At 39.9% G+C, this 27,295-nt stretch overlaps 1 protein-coding gene across 1 annotated transcript in view; it reads left to right on the top strand.

Moving 5' to 3' along the window:
- Positions 1–27,295, top strand: part of LOC126259826 (uncharacterized protein KIAA0825 homolog) — a 184,387-nt gene that overhangs the window by 105,403 nt on the left and 51,689 nt on the right. Inside the window, exons 6-8 of the mRNA XM_049956872.1 lie at positions 1,374–1,577; positions 13,389–13,506; positions 14,681–14,919. Of these exons, the coding sequence (XP_049812829.1) occupies positions 1,374–1,577; positions 13,389–13,506; positions 14,681–14,919 (561 nt within the window). The remainder of the gene's footprint in view (positions 1–1,373; positions 1,578–13,388; positions 13,507–14,680; positions 14,920–27,295) is intronic.

Raw genomic sequence — 27,295 nt, 5'->3', positions numbered from 1 at the left:
CTCTGGTTAGCATTATTTGTTCACTTTAGTATTCATGTTCAACAATTGCACTTGACTGTTTTCCCTATGAAACCTGTGCACTACATGCCTGTGCTTACACAGCTTTCCTTATTGTATCGTCGTCGGCGGCGGCGGCGGCGGCGGCGGCGGCGGCTGATAATCGTATCCGAGTTTTCATTTCTCTCCTGAGATTTCCTTTGTCACGGTTCAGGCGTGGAAGTGTCGTTGATGGCTTAGCAATCCAATCCTAGCGTGGAACAGGCGGCCACAGACATTACAGCTGATGGAAGGTGGAGGACGTGGCTGAGCCTGGAGGAGTTTACGTCTCTGGCGTTTGTCATTCTCCATTCTTCGACGTTCCAGCTCAAAGTTTTGAAGAGCATTTGAGGTAACCGAGCGCCAGCGACTTCGGTCTTCTGCTATTGTGGACCAGTTACTCGGATCGATGTTCAAGTTTTTCAGATTTTTCTTGTACTGATCCTTATAACGTTTGAGAGGGGCCCCTCGTGGCCTTTTACCTGTGCTCACTTCGCTGTACAGTATTTGGCGTGGAAGTCTGTCATTTTTCATCCGCTGGACATGTCCAACCCATCTGAGTTGATGCCCAATGATAAGAGCTTCCATGCTATGCATTTTTGCTTTCTCTAGAACAGCCGTGTTGGATATGAAGTCATTCCATTTCAGGTTCATGATATATCTTAGCTTCTGTTGGTTGAAGCGTTCTAGTTTCTTCACACATTTCTTCCTTATTGTGTATACTGGTATGTATTCCGTAAGTCTGTCTATCACTTATTTTGCCTTACAGGCATGAAGTCTTTCTGTACTCATGATGTATATATTTCTTAACTGACTGTCTGTGATGGATCATGGCCAAAGTGCATAATAAAGAGGTTGTATTCAGTACAACACTTCTATTAAACACCTGAGATCTGTTATTAGCAACCAATCAGCATTTTAAATGTTTATTGGGTTAATAATAATGGTTGCATACCTTTGTGAGATTTCAAGTTAAATTTGCATGAATATGACAGTATTTTAAGTTTTTAAACTGGTCAATAGCTACACACATAATTGTAAAGAAAAAGATATAAACATTTTGTGAAAATGGTTAGAGCTGCAGAGGTAAATCTTCCTCAGAATGTGTCACTGTTTTTGAGTAAGGGTTGTTTGAAAACTGGAATCTTTATATCTTCTATCTAATATTCTAGTGCTCAAATAACCAGTGAGGACCATGTGCCTGGGTGCTTAATGAAAATGTAGTGAACCAAATTTTTCTCCGATTTCATTACATGTAAATTTTTGCCTCAGATCTTTTTTTGTTTCCCATATTTGTTGACTGGTGTTCAGAGAATTATCTGGTCTTTCGTTTGCAGGTTTTTCGGAAAGGGTTGTCTGGTGTTCAGATTTTTCAGATCAAAGATGCTCAGTCTCCAGCTACATGGTTTATATTTGCAGTCCCTCATTTGTTTACTGTCAATAAAGGCAAGCAATGTCTCCCATTGGATGCTGCATCTATTGCATTGGAGCTTATTGTGCTTGTGGCACAACCACAGGCATCATGGTCTCTCATCCTCAAGGTACACCACAACATTATTAATGTTTTTTATTTACTGAAGTTACTACACACATCTTTTAAATATTATGTTTAATCATCATACACTTTGCACATTCAGAATTAGGGTCCTTATAGTTACTGAGCACATTTTCAGTTTTTTATTTCTTGCACTAACTTTTTTTGGTGATAATTAAATGTTTAACAGATGATTGTATTGATCACTAAGTAAGGAATGTTCTAAAAGAATGTTAAATGCCTAATTCAATTATTGTTTTAACTATACTTTTATTTTGCCATGCAGCTACAAAAGCAGCATCTGTATACAACAGTGGACAAGTCAAGTTATATACAGATATGATAATATATTGTTGTTGTTGTTGTCATCTTCAGTTCAGAGACTGGTTTGATGCAGCTCTCCATGCTACTCTATCCTATGCAAGCCTCTTCATCTCTGAATAACTACTGCAACCTACATTGTTCTGAATCTACATAGTGTATTCATCTCTTGGTCTCCCTCTATGTTCTTTACCCTTGACACTTCCCTCCAATACTAGATTGATGATCCCTTGATGCCTCAGAATGTGTCCTACCAACTGATCCCTTCTTCTAGTCAAGTTGTACCACAAATTTCTCTTCTCCCCAGTTCTATTCAGTACCTCCTCATTAGTTATGTGACCTAAGCTTCAGCTTTCTTCTGTAGCACCACATTTCAATAGCTTCTATTCTCTTCTTGTCTACACTGTGTATCATCCTTGTTTCACTTCCATACGTTGCTACACTCCATATAAATATTTTCAGAAAAGGCTTCCTGGCATCTATACTGGATGTTAACAAATTTCTCTTTTTCAGAAATGCTTTCCTTGCCATAGCCAGTCTACATTTTATATCATATCTACTTTGACCATCATCATTTATTTTGCTCCCCAAATAGCAAAACTCATTTCCTACTTTAAGTGTCTCATTTCCTAACCTAATTCTCTCAGCATCACCTGATTTAATTCTACTAAATTGCATTATTCTTGTTTTGCTTTTTTTGATGTTCATCTTATATCCTCCTTTGAAGACACTGTCCATTCTGTTCAGCTACTCTTCCAGGTCCTTTGCTGTCTCTGACAGAATTACAATGTCATCGGCAAACCTCAAAGTTTTTATTTTTTCTCTGTGGATTTTAATTCCTTCTCCAAATTTTTCTTTTGTTTTCTTCACTGCTTGCTCAATGTACAGATTGAATAATATTGGGGATAGGCTACAACCCTGTCTCACTCCCTTCCCAACCACTACTTCCCTTTCATGCCCCTTAACTCTTGTAACTGTAATCTGGTTTCTGTACAAGTTGTAAATAGCCTTTTGCTTCCTGTATTTGACCCCTGCCACCATCAGAATTTGAAAGAGAGTATTCCAGTCAACATTGTCAAAAGCTTTCTCCAAGTCTACAAATGCTAGAAAACTAGGTTTTTCTTTCCTTAACCTATCTTCTAAGATAAGTCGTAGGGTCAGTATTGCCTCACACGTTCCAACATTTCTACAGAATCCAAACTGATCTTCCCCAAGGTTGACTTCTGCCAATTTTTCCATTCGTTTGTAAAGAATTTGTGCTAGTGTTTTGCAACCATGACTTATTAAACAGATAGTCTGGTAATTTTCACACCTGTCAACACCTGCTTTCTTTGGGACTGGAATTATTATATTCTTCTTGAAGTCTGAAGGTATTTTGCCTGTCTACTTATCTTGCTCTCCAGATGGAATGTTTTGCCATGGCTGGCTTTCCCAAGGCTATCAGTAGTTCTAATGGAATGTTGCCTACTCCCAGGGCCTTGTTTCGACTTAAGGCTTTCAATGCTCTGTCAAATTCTTAGCGCAGTATCATATCTCCCATTTCGTCTTCATCTATGTCCTCTCAAAGCTACCCATTGTTCTTCTATTGTATTTCTTCCCCCTGTTCTTGTCAACCATTCCCTAATGCTCTCTCTGAAACTCTCTACAACCTATGGTTCTTTGAGTATGTCCAGGTCCCATCTCCTTGAATTCCTACCTTTTTGCAGTTTCTTCAGTTTTAATCTACAGTTCATAACCAATAGATTGTGGTCAGAGTCCACATTTACCCCTGATAATATCTTACAATTTAAAACCTGGTGCCTAAATCTCTGTCTTACCATTATATAATCTATGTGAAACCTTCCAGTGTCTCCAGGCCTCTTCCACATATACAACCTTCTTTCATGATTCTTAAACCAAGTGTTAGCTATGATTAAGTTATGCTGTGTGCAAAATTCTACCAGGCAGCTTCTTCTTTCATTCCTTACCCCCAGTTCATATTCACCTACTACTTTTCCTTCTCTGCCTTTTCCTACAGTCGAATTCCAGTCACCCACGACTATAAATTTTTTATTTCCCTTAGCTATTTTAATAATTTCTTTTATTGCATCATACATTTCTTCAATCTCTTCATCATCTGCAGAGGCAGTTGGCATATGAACTTGTATTACTGTGGTAGGAATGGGCTTCGTGGCCGTCTTGGCTAGAAAATGTGATCACTATGTTGTTCATAGTAACTTATCCACGTTCCTATTTTTTGATTCATTATTAAGCCTACTCCTGCATTACTGTTATTTGATTTTGTATTTATAACTCTGTATTCACCTGACCAGAAGTCCTGTTCCTCCTGCCACCAAACTTCACTAATTCCCACCATATCTAACTTTTAAATTTTGTAACCTACCTACCCAATTAAGGGATCTGACATTCCACGCTCCGATCCATAGAATGCCAGTTTTGTTTTTCCTGATAACTATATCCTCCTGAGTAATCCCTTCCCAAAGATACGAATGGGGATTTTACCCAAGAGGATGCCATAATCATTTAACTATACAGTAAAGCTGTATGCCCTTGGGAAAAATTATGGCTGTAGTTTCTCCTTGCTTTCTGCCATTCGCAGTAATAGCACAGCAATCCCATCTTGGTTGATGTTACACAGCCAGATCAGTGAATCATCCAGACTGTTGCCCCTGCAACTACTGAAAATGCTGCTGCCCCTCTTCACGAACCACATGTTTGTGTTAAATCTTAACAGATAACCTTCTGTTGTGGTTGCACCTACAGTACAGCTACCTGTATCACTGAAGCGTGCAAGCCTCCCCACCAATGGTGAGGTCCAAGGTTCATGGGGGGGATAATATATTATAGAACTTGTATTTCTGTACATATATATTTAAATTACAAATGGTTCTCACATTTATGATGCCACTTTACACATTTAAATAATCTTAAATGGAGTAAAATCAGTGATGATGTAAATGTGACTTAAAAAAATTTCCAAAGTTTATAACCTCAGTATCTGCTTTTATGTTTTTGAAAAGTTTGTTATAAAGTTTAGCTTCTATGTGGATACCTACCTTCCTTGCATGTGAAAATGTTGATCATGCCCAAATATAGGTGTCTCATTTTCATTTTTGTATAGATCACGAATATCAAACTTTTTTGGAATCGACTATTCGTACCTATTACCGTCCAATTTCCATTGTACCCATCATATCAAAAGTAGTGGAATATTGCATACAGCTCCAAATCAGTCAACATCTGTCTTTGAATAATATTCTTAGTGACTCTCAGTATGGCTTCAGGTCCGGCCTGTCAATGGCAAAAGCAGTTGAAGATGTTGTTTCATATATATTGTCATCATTCGAATCAGGATTATCAGTTAATGCCACTCTTGTGGACCTCAGCAAGGCATTTGACTCTGTAAGTCACAGGATACCACTAGAAAAACTGCACTGCTATAGTATTAGAGGCTCAGAACAATCTCTGATCAGATCCTATCTGAGCGACAGAAAACAAATTGTGCATTTTAACAATATGAGGTCAAATGTCTTGGATATCATGCAGGGTGTACCACAAGGCTCTGTGTTTGGACCTTTACTTTTTATAATATATGTAAATGAATTGCCCACCACCATGTTATGTAAATCAACACTCTATGCAGATGATACAACTTTTGTTACAGCAGGGAAAGATTTAGGAAAATTAAACGAGGAAAGTGAGGCTCATCTCAGAGCAGCCATCAGGTGGTTCCAAGTCAATGACTTGCATATAAATCATGATAAAACTGTAAATATTCTCTTTAGCTTGTGTGTTAAGAGTGATAAGATTGATTGTGTCTCAGCTAAACTACTTGGGATCCATCCTGACTCAAAATTAATGTGGAAGAGTCATACCGATTATATTTGTACTAAGTTAGCACATGTGACATATTTGTTAGGTAAACTAAGGTCATGTGTTAGTGGTAAGTTATTACTCAATGCATACTATGCCTTTTTCCACACCCATTTAACATATGCCACTTTGTTGTGGGGAAACTCACCCGGAGCAAAACAAGTTTTCATTTGGCAAAAGAAGGCAGTCAGATGCATCCATGGAGTCAGAAATAATGAGTCTTGTAGTCCATGTTTCAAAAATCTAAAAATACTAACAGTTGCAGCCCTCTTTATACTAAGTTGTCTGATACACACAAAAGAAAACCAACACAGTCACAAACTATGACAATCTATGCATCACCATGAATAAAACAGCAAATTGACATCCCAGTTGCTAGCCTAAGGAAAATTCAAGATAGTTACAGGTACATGGGAGTAAAACTATTTAACATGTTGCCAATAGAGGCACATAATGTGTCACCGAATGAGTTTAAAAGTGTCACAAATAAATGGCTTAGAGAAAAAGCTTTTTATACAATAGAAGAGTTTATAATGTGCACTAAAGATGATCTTAAGTACCGGTACTAATATAGTTTCACTTAGATTAAACTTATACATGTAAATATAATGAAAATACCTTGTGCAGCATCAAGGACAAATTTTTGTATCTTATTAGACAATAACACTCTACAATATATTACACCATTTCTGCTAGTTATGTAAACTGTATATGTACACAAATGACGACATCAATTGCATTTTTTAATGCCTAAAGATGGATAATAAAATAAATTACATTTATTTCAAGAACAAAGAGTGTCCATTGTGTAGATACATGTTGAAGGTGTTCTTAGAAAGTAGTTTGTATAAACCTCTATGTTTGCATCCAAATTTGATTCTAACAGATCTTTTTTTGCTATTTGAATGTGTTGATAGCTGCAGCTTAGTTTTCCCAAAATGTGAACCCATACTTCAGGTGAGTGAAAGTGGGCATGGTAGGCACATTTGGCAGCTGTACTGCAGAAATGCATGAACAACAGAACTGCAGTTCACAGCCAGCACAAAGTGAGCTGTGTCTGGTATCCGCCAGTGTGCACATTTAGTGTTAGACCAAATTTTGGCATTGGTGTTGCACATGGGGTGAGGCAGACAAAGCAGTGTGAGCTCAGTGCCTTGCAGACATGATTCTTAGTCTGATTTCACTAGCTGCACAACACATGGATTGAGCTTAAGGTGAGCACCAACACATATGGGAAGTTAATAAGGCACCATTCAGTTTGTTTTGTTGCGTTTACAAAAGATGTGGCACTTTGCAGGTCGAGCAGAAAGTATGATAGTTTGTTTGCATTTTGCACACATGTTTGTCATTTTCCTGCTGTTGTACAGTCAGGCAACCTGCTTGTAGCACTGTGGAGTGTACATCATCTGGGACATGTGTTTGAGCCCTGTGACACATGACAAGAGTGAATCTTTTATGCTAATGGCATTTATTGTGGCCACTTGACCACGAGTGCATTGACATTCACAAACAGATTACATTTATTAGTTGCTGTGTATTAATTTGTGATGGATAAATGTATATTAGATACACATGCTCTTATTCCATTCCTGTCACCATAGCCTCCTCCCTGAGCACAATGGATAGGTGCAGCAGTAAAGCCAGCTCACTGCAAGACATATTTCCACTTCACTGGTGTCCCTGATATGATACGTAGGCTAACAAGCAGTGATGAACTTTCATCAAGATGAGTGATACGGATCTGTGATTCATCTAACAGCTACTTGGATACAAGCAAATCATCCAGTCTTCTGTATCAACAGTTTTCCAGTGTGTGCTTGGCTCGTGAACTTTTCTAGTATTTTCTTGTTTGTTCCCTATGACCACTGACATCAGATCTGGTGAACTGTATCTTATGAATAGTAAACAATTCAACAATTCTGCAATTGTCCAGAGTTGCATGTGGTCACTTTCATATATATATATATATATATATATATATATATATATATATATATATATATATATATATATATATATATATATATAACAGAGGGAAACATTCCACGTGGAAAAAATATATCTAAAAAGAAAGATGATGAGACTTACCAAACAAAAGCGCTGGCAGGTCGATAGACACACAAACAAACACAAATATACACACAAAATTCAAGCTTTCGCAACAAACTGTTGCCTCATCAGGAAAGAGGGAAGGAGAGGGAAAGACGAAAGGATGTGGGTTTTAAGGGAGAGGGTAAGGAGTCATTCCAATCCCGGGAGTGGAAAGACTTACCTTAGGGGGAAAAATGGACAGGTATACACTCGCACACACACACGTATCCACCCACACATATACAGACACAAGCAGACATGTTAAAAGGCCTTGTAACATGTTTGCTTGTGTCTGTATATGTGTGGATGGATACGTGTGTGTGTGTGTGTGCGTGTGTGTGTGTGTGTGTGTGTGCGAGTGTATACCTGTCCTTTTTTCCCACTAAGGTAAGTCTTTCCACTCCCGGGATTGGAATGACTCCTTAACCTCTCCCTTAAAACCCACATCCTTTCGTCTTTCCCTCTCCTTCCCTCTTTCCTGACGAAGCAACCGTTGGTTGCGAAAGCTTGAAATTCTGTGTGTGTGTTTATGTGTTTTTTATTGTGATTCCCAGTGGCAGAATAAATGAAGACAGAATTATATCAGTGCACACAAAAAGATTTATTGTATTGTTACCAGCATATGTGATGCTGTCCAATCAACATAGTTTGCAATCATTAGTAGTCCTGAGGTTAATATTTACCAGTTCTCCAGAGATCTCAAGATGCAAAGACATTACACAGTTGCATCTTCTTTGCTGCATTTATTACGTCAAGGTGCAGAATTTCACTTCAAACACCATAGACTTGTGAGTGTTATGCTAGAACCATGAACCATGGACCTTGCCGTTGGTGGGGAGGCTTGCGTGACTCAGCAATACAGATAGCCGTACTGTAGGAACAACCACAACGGAGGGGTATCTGTTGAGAGGCCAGACAAACGTGTGGTTCCTGAACAGGGGCAGCAGCCTTTTCAGTAGTTGCAAGGGCAATAGTCTGGATGATTGACTGATCTGGCCTTGTAACGCTAACCAAAATGGCCTTGCTGTGCTAGTACTGCGAACGGCTGAAAGCAAGGGGAAACGACAGCCGTAATTTTTCCCGTGAGCATGCAGCTTTACTGTATGGTTAAATGATGATGGCGTCCTCTTGGGTAAAATATTCCGGAGGTAAAATAGTCCCCCATTCGGATCTCCAGGCGGGGACTACTCAAGAGGATGTCGTTATCAGGAGAAAGAAAACTGGCGTTCTAAGGATCGGAGCATGGAATGTCAGATCCCTTAATCGGGCAGGTAGGTTAGAAAACTTAAAAAGGAAAATGGATAGGTTAAAGTTAGATATAGTGGGAATTAGTGAAGTTTGGTGGCAGGCGGAACAAGACTTCTGGTCAGGTGACTACAGGGTTATAAACACAAAATCAAATAGGGGTAATGCAGGAGTAGGTTTAATAATGAATAGGAAAATAGGAATGCAGGTAAGCTACTACAAACAGCATAATGAACACATTATTGTGGCAAAGATAGATACGAAGCCCAAGCCTACTACAGTAGTACAAGTTTATATGCCAACTAGCTCTGCAGATGATGAAGAAATTGAAGAAATGTATGATGAAATAAAATAAATTATTCAGATAGTGAAGGGTGATGAAAATTTAATAGTCATGGGTGACTGGAATTCGGTAGCAGGAAAAGGGAGAGAAGGAAATGTAGTAGGTGAATATGGATTGGGGCTAAGAAATGAAAGAGGAAGCCGCCTGGTAGAATTTTGCACAGAGCATAAGTTAATCATAGCTAACACTTGGTTCAAGAATCATAAAAGAAGGTTGTATACATGGAAGAATCCTGGAGATACTAAAAGGTATCAGATAGATTATATAATGGTAAGACAGAGATTTAGGAACCAGGTTTTAAATTGTAAGACATTTCCATGAGCATAGGTGGACTCTGACCACAATCTATTGGTTATGATCTGTAGATTAACACTGAAGAAACTGCAAAAAGGTGGGAATTTAAGGAGATGGGACCTGGATAAACTGACTAAACCAGAGGTTGTACAGAGTTTCAGGGAGAGCATAAGGGAACAATTGACAGGAATTGGGGAAAGAAATACAGTAGAAGAAGTAAGGGTAGCTCTGAGGGATGAAGTAGTGAAGGCAGCAGAGGATCAAGTAGGTAAAAAGATGAGGGGTGGTAGAAATCCTTGGGTAACAGAAGATATATTGAATTTAAATGATGAAAGGAGAAAATATAAAAATGCAGTAAATGAAGCAGGCAAAAAGGAATACAAACGTCTCAAAAATGAGATCGACAGGAAGTGCAAAATGGCTAAGCAGGGATGGCTACAGGACAAATGTAAGGATGTAGAGGCTTATCTCAGTAGGGGTAAGATAGATACTGCCCACAGGAAAATTAAAGAGACCTTTGGAGAAAAGAGAGCCACTTGTATGAATATCAAGAGCTCAGATGGACTCCCCAGTTCTAAGCAAAGAAGGGAAAGCAGAAAGGTGGAAGGAGTACATAGAGGGTCTATACAAGGGCAATGTACTTGAGGACAATATTTTGAAAATGGAAGAGTATGTAGATGAAGATGAAATGGAAGATACGATACTGCGTGAAGAGTTTGACAGAGCACTGAAAGACCTGAGTCAAAACAAGGCCCCAGGAGTAGACAACATTCCATTAGAACTACTGACGGCCTTGGGAGAGCCAGTCCTGGCAAAACTCTACCATCTGGTGAGCAAGATGTATGAAACAGGCGAAATACCCTCAGACTTCAAGAAGAATATAATAATTCCAATCCCAAAGAAAGCAGGTGTTGACAGATGTGAAAATTACTGAACTATCTGTTTAATAAGTCACAGTTGCAAAATACTAACGCGGATTCTTTACAGACGAACGGAAAAACTAGTAGAGGCCGACCTCGGGGAAGATCAGTTTGGATTCCGTAGAAATGTTGGAACACGTGAGGCAATACCGACCCTACGACTTATCTTAGAAGCTAGATTAAGGAAGGGCAAACCTACGTTTCTAGCATTTGTTGACTCAGAGAAAGCTTTTGACAATGTTAACTGGAATACTCTCTTTCAAATTCTGAAGGTAGCAGGGGTAAGATACAGGGAGCGAAAGGCTATTTACAATTTGTACAGAAACCAGATGGCAGTTATAGTAGTTGAGTGACATGAAAGGGAAGCAGTGGTTGGGAAGGGAGTGAGACAGGGTTGTAATCTCTCCCCGATGTTATTCAATCTGTGTATTGAGCAAGCAATGCAGGAAACAAAAGAAAAATTCAGAGTAGGTTTTAAAATCCATGGAGAAGAAATAAAAACTTTGAGGTTCGCCGATGACATTGTAATTCTGTCAGAGATAGCAAAGGACTTGGAAGAGCAATTGATCGGAATCGATCGTGTCTTGAAAGGAGGATATAAGATGAACATCAACAAAAATAGAACAAGGATAATGGAATGTAGTCAAATTATGTCGGGTGATGCTGAGGGAATTAGATTAGGAAATGAGACACTTAAAGTAGTAAAGGAGTTTTGCTATTTAGGGAGTAAAATAACTGATGATGGTCGAAGTAGAGAGGATATAAAATGTAGACTGGCAATGGCAAAGAAATCGTTTCTGAAGAAGAGAAATTTGTTAACATCGAGTATAGATTTAAGTGTCAGGAAGTCGTTTCTGAAAGTATTTGTATGGAGTGTAGCCATGTATGGAAGTGAAACATGGACGATAACTAGTTTGGACAAGAAGAGAATAGAAGCTTTCGAAATGTGGTGCTACAGAAGAATGCTGAAGATAAGGTGGGTAGATCACGTAACTAATGAGGAGGTATTGAATAGGATTGGGGAGAAGAGAAGTTTGTGGCACATCTTGACTAGAAGAAGGGATCGGTTGGTAGGACATGTTTTGAGGCATCAAGGGATCACAAATTTAGCATTGGAGGGCAGCGTGGAGGGTAAAAATCGTAGAGGGAGACCTAGAGATGAATACACTAAGCAGATTCAGAAGGATGTAGACTGCAGTAGGTACTGGGAGATGAAGAAGCTTGCACAGGATAGAGTAGCATGGAGAGCTGCATCAAACCAGTCTCTGGACTGAAGACCACAACAACAACAACATGCTAGAAATAAGCAGACTTTCATATGAACCAACATACTGATGTTTTATGTGTACTCACTGGTCACAAATTTTAACACAAACAGACATATAGATTTTGAACATAGCTGCTATGGTTCAGTGACCGTGTCAGAATTATATTTGAACAAATAAGCCCTTGGTCACAAATATTAAGTCAAAATTGACCTGGTTTCGACGCTACTATGAGCGTCGTCTTCAGAATTAGACTAACTGTACTAAAACATATTAGGTATATGGTACATTAATAAAATTAATGCTTGTACTGACTCGAAAAGATGCTGTACTTACAAGTTACATACGAAAAAAAAAATCTAAGCCGGAAAGGTGACGTCATGAACAGTTGTGAGATGGCAAGCCACTAAGGGCTTGCTCGTACTGTGAACAATGTTTGCAACAAGACTCTTGTCAAGAGTCTGCATCTATTCTCCAGTCATTAATGCTTTGCTAATATGCACTTATTGTCAACCACATATTTAGCTGTCTCTATCCCTTTTACCTGCTTCATTTGCCATGTTTTCTATTTTTTTCTTTCATCAGTTAAACTCAACATTTCATATGTTATCCAAGAACTTCTACTACGATGGATGTTACATTATGTTCAATGATGCTCAGCTAATTTGGTTTGTGTCTCTTGATCATGCTTTTCTGGCTTTATTATATTAAGATATATTTTAGACAACTCTGAAGATGCTCACTACTGACCAAAATCGATGGTTTGAGGACACTTTTTGTGATCATAGACTGGAATAAAGGAAACAAATCCTATGATTCCTGGAGCATTGTTTTATTTGTGACTATGTCATAGCTTTTTAAGTTATAAGCTTCTGATGCAGTTGGTGTTATGTATGGTATATAGTATAGCTTTTCAATTCAAATGATGGTAACATCATTTCCATTTAACTGCAGACTCATAGACTAGGGCACAGGAATGAGAACACAGACCGAAAATATGTTCCATGTAAAGTAACGTATATAACAGAAACAGACAGTCAAGATTGCAACAATTATTTATGTGTATATTAATTCTAGTAAGCAGTTACAGTCTGAGCAACCATCTTCAGACAAGAAGCTCCCTGATGGCATGTGGAGCTGGTTCACAAAGCTACTGTGCTAAAGTACTGGTCAATTGGTATTTTTTGGTAAGTGCAACAGCTCCACAAACCAGCAGCATTCATCATCAAGGAGCTTTGGTTTGAAGATGGTCACTTAGACTGAAACCGCTTAAGAGAATTAATAAATAAATAATTATTGCAATCTGTTCTGAGTGTTTATGTTATTTTGTTAAATACAATCTCTGTTGTTCTGCTGACCATAGAATGATATTATGAAGTGTTTCTAACAGAATGTATTTTTACAAAGGACCCACTAAATTATTTTTCCCAAAGGTCAGATGTTATTAATTTTATGTCAATTTACAGGTTTTGTTGATGTGCCATGGTAAGATCACATCAATTATCATGGACCATTTTGTCAACCACATTGGAAGGTATGAATATAAAGCAAGAGAGCCAAGAATAAAATGCACAAATGGCACAGGTAAAGTTGAAGGTTTTAATGTGAGAAAATACATGACTACACTAATGATAATAAAATGAAATTAGAATGATTTATTATGGTCACAACATGATTTGCCATTGATCATGCAAGTTTCAACAAGATAATTTATATATATGTCAAACTCATAATTGACCAATTTCAAGGCCGGTCACGGTGGCCGAGCGGTTCTAGGTGCTTCAGTCCGGAACCGTGCGACTGCTACAGTCACAGGTTTGAATCCTGCTTCGGACATGGATGTGTGTGATGTCCTTAGATTAGTTAGGTTTAAGTAGTTCTAAGTTCTAGGGGACTGATGACCTCAGAAGTTAAATCCCATAGTGCTCAGAGCCATATGAACCATTTTTGAACCGATTTCAACTTTATTAATAACTAAACTTGAGTCCTACATATTTCTGTACTTCAGAAATAGTTTCCAGAATTCAGCACACATAAATCATGTCTGTGATTACAAATCATGAGCAGTTACACACTCATTGAAAAGTCATATCTGTTGAGGTAATTACTTTTGTGAGTATTAGTGCATTCGTCCTTATTTTTCTGGCAGTCAATATCCACACCTAAAAATTAACATTTGATGGCTCAAGGTAACATAAATTTTATTTTTGGAGATTTTTGGTTTATATGAAATACCATTCTACATGATATTTTGGAGTTCATGTTAATCTGACAATTAAGGTGCCGTTACAGATGAACAGACACACTGAGTGATTCTATTAACAATATGCAATACTCAGTTCCACAGCAAATCTTATAGCACAAGATCGAGAAACTTGACAATATGCAATACTCCATTCCACAGTAAATCTTATAGCACAAGATCATGAAACTTGGTGCTTACTTTGGATAAGTCTAGCAAGTTATCATAGGTTGCTTTCCCAATCATCCAAACTCCACACTCCCCTTCTATAACTCTTCCGTTCCACTGCCTCTCTCCCTATTATTTTGTCTGTCAACCCTATAGATCACAGCCTGATTCTCATTACTATAATCTTTCCATCAGATTTCATTTGCTAGTTACAAAAGAAAGTGAGCAGCACAAATTTTACAAATATCAGACTATCAATGGACATTTAGATGTCTTGTTTCACATTATTTAGCATTTAGAGAAAAAAGTGTCGTAAATTCAAATAATAATTTAAAAATTATTTTACAGAAAATAAAGAAAAGGTAAAAAGAAGCAGCATTGGGCATTGTAATGGTTTCCTGTGTTATGGGAAAGGTGAATGTTTACTCTGGAATGAAACAGAAGGCCCTTTACCACCAAACATTATCTTGGAGTCACTGATGTATATTACATGTATGGCTGGTGCATCACTTGATTTAAAGTTTACTATTCTGCCTATACTAGAAAAGACAGTAAAGGACTGGGCAGGATGCCTTGACAAGCAGCAGGTCAGTAAATAAAATAACCCTACAGTCAAAATGTGCATACTATTGTATAAAGATTGTAGGGATGAAATTTAAATACTCATGATATGTAGGTGTGAATGAGAAGACCATACTGTTCTTCTAAGAACTGAACCATGGTGGGAACAATGAGAAAGGGGCCAGCATAAAATGTTTCCATTACAGAAATATCTTTCTGAAGTTTTATAATAAAAAAGGGAAACAATAAAGAAAAGCGGTAAATATAAATCACAAAAAAATGACAAAGCCTCCCTTTTTTCACAGACAAAACAAGTGATATTTATGTGTATTTATCTGCCACTTTTCCTTAATATGGATGTGTACAGTTGCTCTTTTCATACAGTAATGTAATATAAGAGATGCATCAGTCAGAATCATACCTATCAATATATATACAGATTTTTTTAAAAAGTGGTGCACACACTCACGCGCGCGCACGCAACTGTAACTCGCACACATGACCGCAGTCACTGGCAGCTGAAGCCAGATTTTATGGAGCAGTGCATGTGGGAAGGAGGAGATTGGGGTGGGGAGGGGCACGAATAGCAGGGTGTGAGTGGGGAACGGTAATGTGCTGCTTGTTGGAGCATACAGATATAAAGTGGAGAGAGGACAGGGCAGCTAGGTGCAGGCAAGAGCAAGAGGTTAGATAAATGGTAGGGAGGAGGCACAGGTGGGGGGGTGGGGGTAGCAGTAAAGGAGAAGAAGTAATAAGGCTGAGGCTGCATTGGTGGGGTAGGGGAATGGGAACAAGGAGTGGGCTAGATAGGTAAGGACAGCGACTGAAGAAGCTTGAGGCCAGGAGGATTACAGGAATGTAGGATATACTGTTGGGAGAGTTCCCACCCATGCAATTCAGACAATTTGGTGTTGGTGGGAAGTATCCAGATGGTACAGGCTGTGAAGCAGTCATTAAAATGAAGAATGTCATGTTGGACAGCATGCTCAGCAACATGGTGGTCCAGCTGTTTCTTGGTCACAGTTTGTTGGTGGCCATTCATGCAGACAGACAGCTTTTTGGTTGAAAAACAGCCTGTTGGTTTCTGTTTCAGGTTCTTCAGCTGACGTTTGTCTCATGATTTTTCTGTCATTTTGCCAGCATGTGTGGCTGGCATTGTCGAAGTGTCATCCTCCATTGCTGATGGTGGACTGCAGCTGAATTTGCGGCCGAAGACTGTATGTACCTGGCACACCAACATCCAAGGGCTTCTTCTCTGCTGTCATTTCCGGTGCAGTTCTCTTGCGACCTGTGACAGTTTTTGTGTAGAGATGGATGAGGATATTGTGTAGCTCTGGTGGGCAGTACAATATCACTGTGGGAGGGGTGCAAAGGATAGTGGTAGGACATTTCTCATTTCAGGGCATGGTAGTCAAAACCCAGGCAGAAAACATAATTCAGTTCTGCAGTCCTGTGTGGTGGTGAGTCACGAGGAGTATGCTCCCTTGTGGCCAGACAGTGGGACTTTGGGAGCTGGTGAGTGACTGGAAAGATAAGGTATGGGAGATCTGTTTTTGTACAAGGTTGGAATGGTAATTATGGCCTGTGAAGGCCTCAGTGAGGCCCTCTGTATGTTTCAAGGGGGACTGCTCATCACTACAGATGTGATGGCCAAGGGTGGATAGGCTATATGGAAGAGACTTTTTGGTATGGAATCGGTGGCAACTGTTGAAGTGGAGATACTGCAGCAGTTGGTAGGTTTGATGTGGACAGAGATACTAATGGCCATCTTTGAGGCAGAGGTCAACATTGAGGTAAGTGACTTGTTGGGTTAAGTAGAACCAGGTGAACCAAAAGGGGGAGAAGGTGTTGAGGTTCTGAAGGAATGTGGATATGGTGTCCTTGCCCTCGATCCAGAACATGAAGCTGTCATCAGTGAATCTGAAACAGGTGGGGGGTGGGGGGGGGGGGGAGATGGGGTTTGGAATTCTGGGTGTTTTGGAAGGATTCCTCTAGATAGCCCATGAAAAGGTTGACGTAGGATAGTGTCATGTGGGTGCTCCTAGCCATACCCCAGATTTGTTTGTAGGTAATACCTTCAAAGGAGATGTAATTATGGGTAGGATATAGTTGGACTCGGTGACTAGGAAGGAGGTTGTTCGTTTGGAATCCATTGTTCTTTGGGAAAGGTAGTGTTCAGTAGCAGTAAGGCCATGGGCATTCTTGATGTTAGTGTAAAGAGAGTTGGCATCAGTAGTGACGAACAAGGCACCCTGTGGTAAAGGAACAGGAACAGTGGAGGGATAGTGGAGGTATCTTTAATACAGGAGGGTAGGTTCCAGGTAATAGGCTGAAGGTGGTGTTCTACAAGAGCAGAGATTCTCTCAGTGGGGACACAATAACAGGCCACAATGTGGCGTCTTGGGTGGTTGGGTTGATGGATTTTAGAAAGCATGTAGAAAGTAGGAGTGTGGGGAGTTGTAGGGGTGAGGAGAGAAATTGACTCCATGGAGAGGTTTTGGGATGGGCCTAAGGATTTGAGGAGAGACAGGAGATCCTGCTGGATTTCTGTAATAGTGCCACTGTGGGAGGGTTTGAAGGTGGATGAGTCTGACCGCTGGTTGAGTCCTTCTGGCAGGTAATCCTTGTGATCTGAAACAACAGTGGTGGAGCCTTTGTCAGCAGGTAGAATTATAAGGTCTGGATCAGTTTTTAGGTGATGGATTGCAGTTCTTTCTGCAGGTGTAAGGTTAGTTTGCATGTTGACAGACTTGAGGAAAGATGGTGAGGCAAGGTTCAAGGTTAAGAAATTCTTGAAAGTTAACAGGGGAATGTTTCTAACAAGTATTGCATTATTGTATTTGAGAGTGGGTTAAATGATGAGACCATTGGAAAGGACTGATACTTCTGTGGGGCTAAGACTTTTGGAGGAAAGGTTAATGTCTGTGTTTCAGGTCTGTTTAGGTTCTGGATTCTGTGCAGTGTTGGGAGGGAGTTTTTGAGGATGGGGTAAATGTAGTGTGTCTGCGAGACAAGTTTTGACAGTTATGAGGGGACATGGGAAGGTTTGGAGGTTGTTGTAAAGGTGGTGGACTGTGGTAGTCCGAGGTGGGAGTAGGAAGTGAACAGGGTTGAGAGTTTTTTGAGGTGGCATTGTTTATGATGCTGTAGTTCCTGGAAGGCAAGAGATTCCGTGTGTGTTATGGGATCCAGGAATTTGTAATTGCATAGCAGGAGAATTTTGTGGATGGAGAGAAGGTTTTGCAAGGAGGTTGTGCCTGATCAATATGGTTTTGCAAGATTATCCATGAGAGGGTTAAAGTCTGGCAGAATCTGAACAGATGGACGTCATTGTGGAAGGAAAGGTGGCAGCCGGAGATGGGTAATTTGATGGTAAGGCTGTCTGGGCGGAATTGCATGAGCCAAGCAACAATGCACGAACAGTATGAGGGAATGGATTAAGTCTACGGACAAGGAAACTTTTCTGTATTGATGCAGATGGATGGAGCAAGGAACCATGGTTGTGGATAAAAAAAGTGTAAAAATATGTAAGTAATGAAGAATTATGTCCAAAAAAATTCACCCAGACATGTGGGAATAATCACTAAAAGGATGAAATGGACAACATATGAGGAAACCAGATGAGATCTGAGGGAGTAGGCCAGTAGTGAAAGGCAAAAGCAAACTGAAATTGGCGTGAAGACACAATGGGATCAAAGAAAAAATAAAACTGATCCCAATTGCTGACATAGACTCTGCCACTGTTGTTTTGAGCCACAAGAATTAGCTGGCAGATGGACTTTGCCAGCTGTCAGATTCATCCACCTACAAACCATCTCACAGTGACGCTATTCCAGAAAAATCCAGTAGAATCTCCAGTCTCTCCTGAAATTCTTAGGCCCATTCCATAACCTCTCCCCAGAACATATCTCTTTCCTTACCCCTACCACTCCCTGCACTCCTATGTCCTACATGCTTCCTGAAGTCCATAAACCTACCACCCAGGTCACCCCATTGTGGCCGGTTACTATGTCCTCACTGAGAGAATCTCTGGTCTTCTACACCAACATCTTCAGCTTATTATCTACAACCTTCCCTCCTATATAAAAGATAACAACCATTTCTTCCACTATCTCTCCATAGTTCTTATTCCTTTACCAAATGGTGCCCTGTTCATCACTATTGATGCCACATTACTTTACACTAACATCCCTAATGCCCATGGCCTTACTGCTACTGAAAACTATCTTAGCCAATGGCGAACAGATTCCAAAACAAAAACAACCTCCTCCCTAGTCACCAGACCAACTATATCCTCACCCACAATTACTTCTCCTTTGAAGATATTACCTACAGACAAATGCGGGGTACAGCTATGGGCACTCTGATGGCAGCACCATCCTATGCCAGCTAATTCATGGGACATTAAGACAAATCCTCCCTAAACACCCAGAATCCCAAACCCCTACCTTTTCAGATTCATTGATGACATCTTCATGCTCTGGATCAAGGGTGACTATACCACATCCACATTCCTTCAGCACCTCAACACCTTCTCCCCCACTCGCTTCACCTGGTCCTACTTAACCCAACATGCCACTTTCCTCAATGTTGACGCCAACTCAAAGATGGCTAGATCAGCACCTCTGTCCATATCAAACCTACCAACCCCTAGCAATACCTCCATTTCAACAGCTGCCACCCATTCTATACCAAGAAGTCCCTCACATACAGCGTAGCCACCCTTGGCCATTACATCAGCAGCGATGAGCAATCCCACTCAAAACATATGGAGGGTCTCACTGAGGCCTTCATAGGCCATAATTACCCTCCCAACCTCTTACAAAAACAGATCTTCTGTGCCTTATTTTTCCAGTCACCCACCACCTTCCAAAGCCCCACTGTTTGACCCCAAGAGAGCATACCCCTCATGATGACTTAGTAGTACCACCCAGGACTGGAGTACTTAATTACATTATCTGTCCAGATTTTGACAACCTCTCATCATACTCTGAAATGAGAAATGCCATACCCGCTATCCTTCCCACCCTTCCACAGTGGTATTCCGCTGCCTACCGAAACTGCACAGTACCCTCATCCATCCCATCACAATGCTTGCTCCCATTCTCATGTCACCATGGCTCATATCCCTGTAATAGATCTAGATTCAGGACCTGTCCCATACGTCCTCCCATCTACTCCAATCCAGTCACATACATCACCTGCCCCATCATAGGCAGGACTATCTGTGAAACCAGTCATGTGATCTATTAGCTAAGCTGCAACCACTGTGCTGCATTCTATGTGGACATGACAGCCAACAAGCTGTCTGTCTGCATGAATGGCCACCAACAAATTATAGCCAAGAAACAGCTGGACCACCATGTTGCTGAGCATGATGTCCAACACGACATTCTTCATTTTATTGACTGCTTTGCACCCAGTGCCATCTGGATCCATCACACCAACACCAGGTTTTCTGAATTGCATGGTTTGGAGCTCTCCCTGCAATATATCCTATATTCCCGTAACTCTCCTGGCCTCAACCTTTGTTAGTCTTTGTCCTTAACCATCTAGCCCATTCCTTGTTCCCATTCCAGCACTACATAGCCCTCTATTCCACCAACACATCCTCAATCTTTTTATTTCTCTTCTTTTCTGCTTCCCCTCACCCCTCCACCCCACCATCCCTGCCCCTTCTTATAACCTCTCGCCTCTACCTAGCTGCCCTAACCTCTCTCCACCTCAACCCTGTATGTTCCCACAGGCAGCACTTTACCATTCCCCACTCCTACCCTGGTATCCCTCCCACTCTCTGCCCTGCCTCCTACTTACCCCCACCACCAGAACATCTATGGGTGATAGATCACATTTTGGGGAATAGCTTTTCTAATCGAAAAAAGGCTTTCTGATGCTCTCTGGTGATGCTAGGCATTATTTCACACTGTTTATGCTCGAGTTGCGGCAGGGAATCTGTTGTGCTTGTATGCAATGTGCGTTGCCTATCATCCAGTCCCATGCCCTGCATGAAAGGTGGTTGGCCAAGCATAATTCCTGATTCACTGCTAAAATATCTTTCTCCACTTAGGGAATCTTTCTCTTATGGATTTATTTTCAAACATCACTCTATGAGTTTAGTGGGGTAGGCAGTATGCTTCACACTTGGTTAGTAGGTCCTGCTAGTTCAGTGAAATATCAATGTCGCAGGTCAACTAATACTGAAGGATGACTAGCATCTCTGGGTAGTGTCAGCAAAAATTTTGTCTCTGGCATAAGTTGTTCCCCATAATGTGCTGTGCAAATCTAGCTGTTTGTCACATTTACAGTGAAACACCATGTATAGGAGGTTAGCAAAATCTCATCAGTACCTTCCAATAACTTAGAAAACAGATGTGATTTCAATGGGATTAATTTCTCTGCAAGTAACAGTGATATGGATGGGGCACAATGAAATTACTAGTAACTTAATTGAAATGAATTTCTGTTGATAGTGGTATGGTGACAGAGGAACTAAAACCAAAATCTCAAGTAAGGGATGATACATTACTCAAATATACTACCTGTTTTATAGAGAAACATTGTCTTCAAAACTTTGACATCTCACGGGGATTACAGAAATTCTAAAATCTCTGAGAATGGCAATTACTGTGTGCTCTGAGAGCATGTCCAAGACGTTTTCTTTGTTATGAGCACACAGCATATATTGGGTCAAAGAACATCAGATTATATATATGCAAGCAATGGAAACTCCAGGGTGCATTATCAACAATGTAATGAACACATAGATTGCTACTAACTGTAAAGATGGATCATTAAATTGCAGTCACCTACACATTTGCTTTCAGCCATGATTGCTACATACCATAAAGATGGCATATTGAGTTGCATATAGGCACAGCTAAAAGTCAGTTAGTTATACATTAGCTTTCAGCCCCACCCTTCCTCAGAAAAAGAAACACGCTCACATTCATTCATACAAGCAAGCACGCCTCAATCACACGACCACCACCTCCAGCAGCTTGGATCGCATCATGCTGCTGGAGATGGCGGTCATCTGTTCATGAGGTATGCCTGCTTGTGTGAATGAATACATGTGTGTGTGTGTGTGTGTGTGTGTGTGTGTGTGTGTGTGTGTGTGTGTTTCTTTTTCTGATGAATGCTGTGGTCAAAAGCTAATGTGTAAATGTCTTTTAGTTGTGCCTGTCTGCATCCTAATGTGCCATTTTTATGGTAAGTGACAATCTATCTTTTTCTAAGATCGTTAAATTATATATAGTCTTATTTGCAGCAATAAATTTGTGTGAATATAAATAATATCTAAGGAGATATTAAAATTTTGTCTTCATTTGATAAGCCAAATTGTGGGCCTGTCCATGCTCTGAGGTATATTTCCTGAAAACTTCATTGTGTGACAGACAAAAAGGCTCATATGACCACCATCTCTGGCAGCTTTGACCAGAATGCAACAGTCACCAACTAAACATGATAGTTTTGTTACCTCTGTTTTTCTTATTTCACTTTTATGATTTATTTTGTTGAAACTTTTTATTTAAAGATACAGTGGACTTCATAAATCTTAATAGTACACAACAGGAAAATTAATTTGGATGAATAAGTAAGCATCTTCCCTAATAAACTGAGTCTCATAGATCCTGCAACTGTAAATAATAGGCACCAAACCCATTAAATAAATTTTTAAAACATATTGAATGAAGCATTTTATAAATCTTTTTGGGAATACTATCCCTCATTTTATTGTTTATAAATAATATTAAGTTTCATATAAAACTATGGCTATTGATTTCTACAGGCTATTACTTTTTCAAAGCTCATAGTAAATTGGATTTAAAGCAAAATGACAGTTAATAAGTTACTAAAATGATGAAAGTATGTCAGAGACATTACAGATTGAAGAATTAAAATTGGTCTAGAGCAGTTTTGTTTATTCTTATAATAATGTTTGGTATACACATAATATTTTATTTCTTCTATATTAATATATTTCCTTACTTGCAGACTTAAATTGTTGTATTTACAATGGAATGCAGAGTATTACCTTAAAGGACCAATTAACAGGAATAAAAGTCAATTCAGAATGGGAGACCATAAAATATGGTGCCACTTGATGCCCAGTGTTTTGATACATCCTCTTTTGGACACAGTTAAATGATCTGTCAGAGATGTTAATGAGTTTATGAAAAACTGGAAATTTTGCTCATGATACAAGAACCTTATTATGTATCAAGGCTATCTATACCAAATACTGCCAAGATAAGGTGTATAATATTACCACAGCAAAAGTCATAATACGAGGACATGTTGATAAGCAATGCCTCCAGGTTTTTATATGAAAATTCTTAACGCTTCTTAAACATAACAAATGATATTAAAATTCTACTCCTGCCACCCCTCCCTCCCACATTCCTAGCTAGCAAACTGGCTGCTTCCCTCCAAGCCACAAGCCAACCACCCCAAGTTCCTTTCCCTGCCTCCCATCTTGTGTGTGTGTGTGTGTGTGTGTGTGTGTGTGTGTGTGTGTGTGTGTCCTTTATTCCTCAACTTAGTCACCCTGACAGTGAACACGTTTCTCCCAACAACTGACCAGTTTGTTGATGTTTGAGTTGAAAGAGCCACAACCTCACCTCTGCTTGCACTGCTTCATCATTATCAAAGTGAAGGCCTTGAAGGTGAAGGTGTTTTTTCAGTTTTGGAAGCAGGTGAAAATTGGATGGAACTAAATCAAGTCAGTATGGAGGATGATCGATGAAATGAACCCAAGACATTGGATTCTTGCAGATATCACAGCACTCATATGTGGTCTGGCATTGTCATGCTGAAAGAGAGGGTGCTCCATGTGTGGATGATCTCATCGGATTTGAAACTCTATCAGAGCACACTGTTTCTCATGCACCAACATAGTTCCATAATAATGTATGTTTTATTTAGAAAGCTTTAAGGATTTTCACATAAAAAATTCAGAGGCATTTCTTTTCAGAATGCCTTTATAATATGCCCATAAAATTATCCAGCCCTTATCTGAACTTGTGTTCAACTTTACCCTCATTTACGTTTGGGGAAACAAGACACTAGATGCCATATCGATATATTGGGAAAAGTTTTACATTTAATTTCGTCAGTGTCTACCCGTAAATCTCTTTCCATTGTTCTTCTCATGAGCTATCTTTAAATAGTGAGTTTAATTCTTCAGAGCTGAAATGATTCTGTTAGACAGTATTTGTATTTTGTGGCTCAATCTATCATTAAATATGTGACCATCATCATCATTTAAACAGTTTACTATTATTTTTTCACTTAATATACTAAAAGTAATTGATTAAAAAAATTGCCGTTAGCAGGTGCAGTATGACCTAGACTTTAATGTGAGCAATAATATAAACCAGAATATCAACAACTTTTAGTATATTCAATCAAATGGTTTAGAAGAAAAAATTATGCTTGTGGGGTGTTTGTTGGGTCATAATTTGTAACAGATTTTTATAAATTGCAATAAATAAGTAAATTTATATGGTAAAGCACATATCTGTAAACCGAGAAGCTGTGGAATCAAATCCCAGTCAAACCATGGAAATTTTTCAGTTTGCAATCTAGGCATCACCTCTCAATGATATGAAGATTCTCCAGGAATGTGAAATGTTATCAGATTTCAGGTGTAATTGTAGGTCTTCTTTACCTGGCAGGTTTACTGGTGTAGGTTAGGAACACGCAAGTCACTGAAGCTGTATCCAGTTGAGGGTCTTGCACCTAAGCCACATGAAAACATTATTATTAGTAATAGTATTACTTACTTACTTACCCAGCAGTTACCAGCCCTGTAGACCATGTCCTGCATCTAAAATTATTATTATTATTATTATTATTATTATTAAATTCAGTCAGGGATATCTGACAGAAAATCAGTACTACATTCTCCACAGATAATGAGTCTGCAGTTAATCCTGTACAGCTTTATCAATATGCTGTGGAACTCTTGAATGTTATCATATCTGACATAATGTTTGCTCAGATTATGAGTGCTGCTTCTCTAAAATTCTGAACTGCTGCTTCATAATGTGGACTTCTTCATCATTGAAACTGTTCCTGTGCCCAAATGTGGAAGCTTTTATGTATGTTCAATTTTCTGCTACATAATAGCAAGCACTTCTTCGGAAATACAGTTACATTGCTCTTTCAATATGTACTGCAACTATTGCACCAAGGTCACTGGGGGTATCCTGAACTAAACTCCTGGCTCGCAGGATCACTTATTGGCTGGGCATGAACTAGGAGACTGAATGACTCTCCCAAACATCTCCATTCTGCCAAAGCCAGCAGGCTGCCACATGACATTCATTTGCCTCTTGGCCCCCATGTGCTCGCCCTTGGGAGCAGGTAAACATTGATTTTGCTGGGCCAGTGTTTCACACCATGTTCTTGATAGTGGTTGACACCTACCCCAGATTTCCATATATTGTCTGATGCAATGCCATGTCAGCCACCAATACTATCACAGCCTTAATAAAACTTGTGATTGAAGGTCTGCCAGAAGTTCTTGTAGCTGACAATGGCCCACAATTTCATAGTGAGTAGTTTCATGCTTTGTGGCCCAGCATAGAATTACCCACATTCTAGGGCCCCCTTCCATCCACAATCTAATGGTGAAGCCGAGAGGATGGTTCACACTTTTAAAACTCAGATAAAGGAATACCTTCAGCATCATTCCACTGATGCATCACTAACTTTTTTTTGTCCAGTTACAGGTCCACACTCATCAGAGACAAAAGTCCAGCAGAACTTCTCCATGGAAAGCAGCCCTGGACCCTCTCGAGCTTGCTCATACTGACTCCATGGCCAGCACCACCTCTGCCTCCTTCAAAGTTCCACACTGGGACTTAGATGTGGGCAAAAGGATTTGGCCAGCAACCAGCCTGGATTCCAGGAACAATCATCTAGCATGGGGCCAGAAGGTTTTCCATGCACAGCTTCTGAACTGGGAGGCTCTGTGACATGCCAATCAACTTTGTCCCCACCTAGTTTCCCAACAGTTTTTTCCATCCTCCTCTCTGCACCACTGTTACCAGCCACCTAGTTCCCATCCTACCCCAAGCCACCCAGCCAGTGTAACACAAGGCATATACATGCCTTTTTCCCACAGCCAGCTGATCAACACTACACCCCAACAAGAGAAAATCACCCCAGACTTTGCACAGCCCCAGAGGCTGCCCTTCCCAGATTATGAGATGTCACCCGATCACCAACCTTGAGTATTTCTGGATGAAGATGAAGACATGCTGCTGGCTCCTCCTCCTCCAATTGCTCTGCTGCCAAGGTCAACACCATACAACCTTAGCCCTTAGCCTGGGTGTTTTCTTTCATATGCTCCTGTGGCCCGAGTCACTAACACTGCTGAGGACTCGCAGGAAGATGCCATGCATGTGGTGGTCATTTGCAGTAGATGTTTCCCTGTTTCCCCAAAGTGGAAAGGGTATGGTATCCACCACTATTAAAGCTCCAAACCAAGCTGCTGTGCACTCCATTATGCAAGGCCAAGAAACCTATCGTTGGCCACACTTCTCCATGTGTGGCCCATTGTTAACATCGCAGGCAGTCTTCACTTGGGGATGTTTCAAACCACAGCGACTGGCCACCCATAACACTCAGAAAATACAGCGACTCCAGCTACCAGCTCCATTAATTATGGAGCCTTATTTAACACCACTACTTAAGTTTAAAAGACAGTTCTCATCATGCTATGTTCTACTCCACAACTAGGAAGTGCTATACTGCAGTGGACCTGCTGTTCAATGTTGATTTGGCTGCACTCTGGACTTAGAATCCAAATGTTATACTGTACCTTGGACTTCAACATTCACTAAGCTTAGTATGTCAACAGACTTACGATTTATGCCAAAATTCAGAATTTAACTTGCACTTCCTGCACAATGGTATAACCATCATCAATTTATATAATTTCCATAAAGTGTTCATCTAAACTTGGTGCTTGGTAACAGAATTATTTTGTATCAGTGCTGTGTCAATAAACCATAGAACAGTGATATATTCACTTTGTTATTCCTGGTTGTAACAAATGCACTTAGCTTTTCACTCTTATTAATGATATTTTGTCAGTAATCTCTGTCTCCTATTTTCCACCTTTAAGCTCTCGGGTTCTCAAACCTTGTCTGATGTCATCCCCAATAATCAATCTTTCCCTCCCATTCCATCCGGTAAGTCTCCATTGACCAGCTGTTCTGGGTGGCTTTTCTAAACTCTTCCCATTTCCTCCATGTCACCAGTCCTTTTCCTTCACTCCTCTTCTTTCCCTTCAATCCTTCTGCAAGCAGAGGCATCCACTGGCTCCAAAAGCTCATGAATTTCAATAGCTTTTTATGTGTGTTCTCCTGCCTCTGCTTTTTTATTTTAAAA

Source organism: Schistocerca nitens, chromosome 1 (assembly GCF_023898315.1).
Source record: "Schistocerca nitens isolate TAMUIC-IGC-003100 chromosome 1, iqSchNite1.1, whole genome shotgun sequence".
Lineage (NCBI taxonomy): Eukaryota > Metazoa > Arthropoda > Insecta > Orthoptera > Acrididae > Schistocerca > Schistocerca nitens.
The sequence above is the reverse complement of the archived record's forward strand: the minus strand, read 5'-3'. Positions and strand labels throughout refer to the sequence as shown.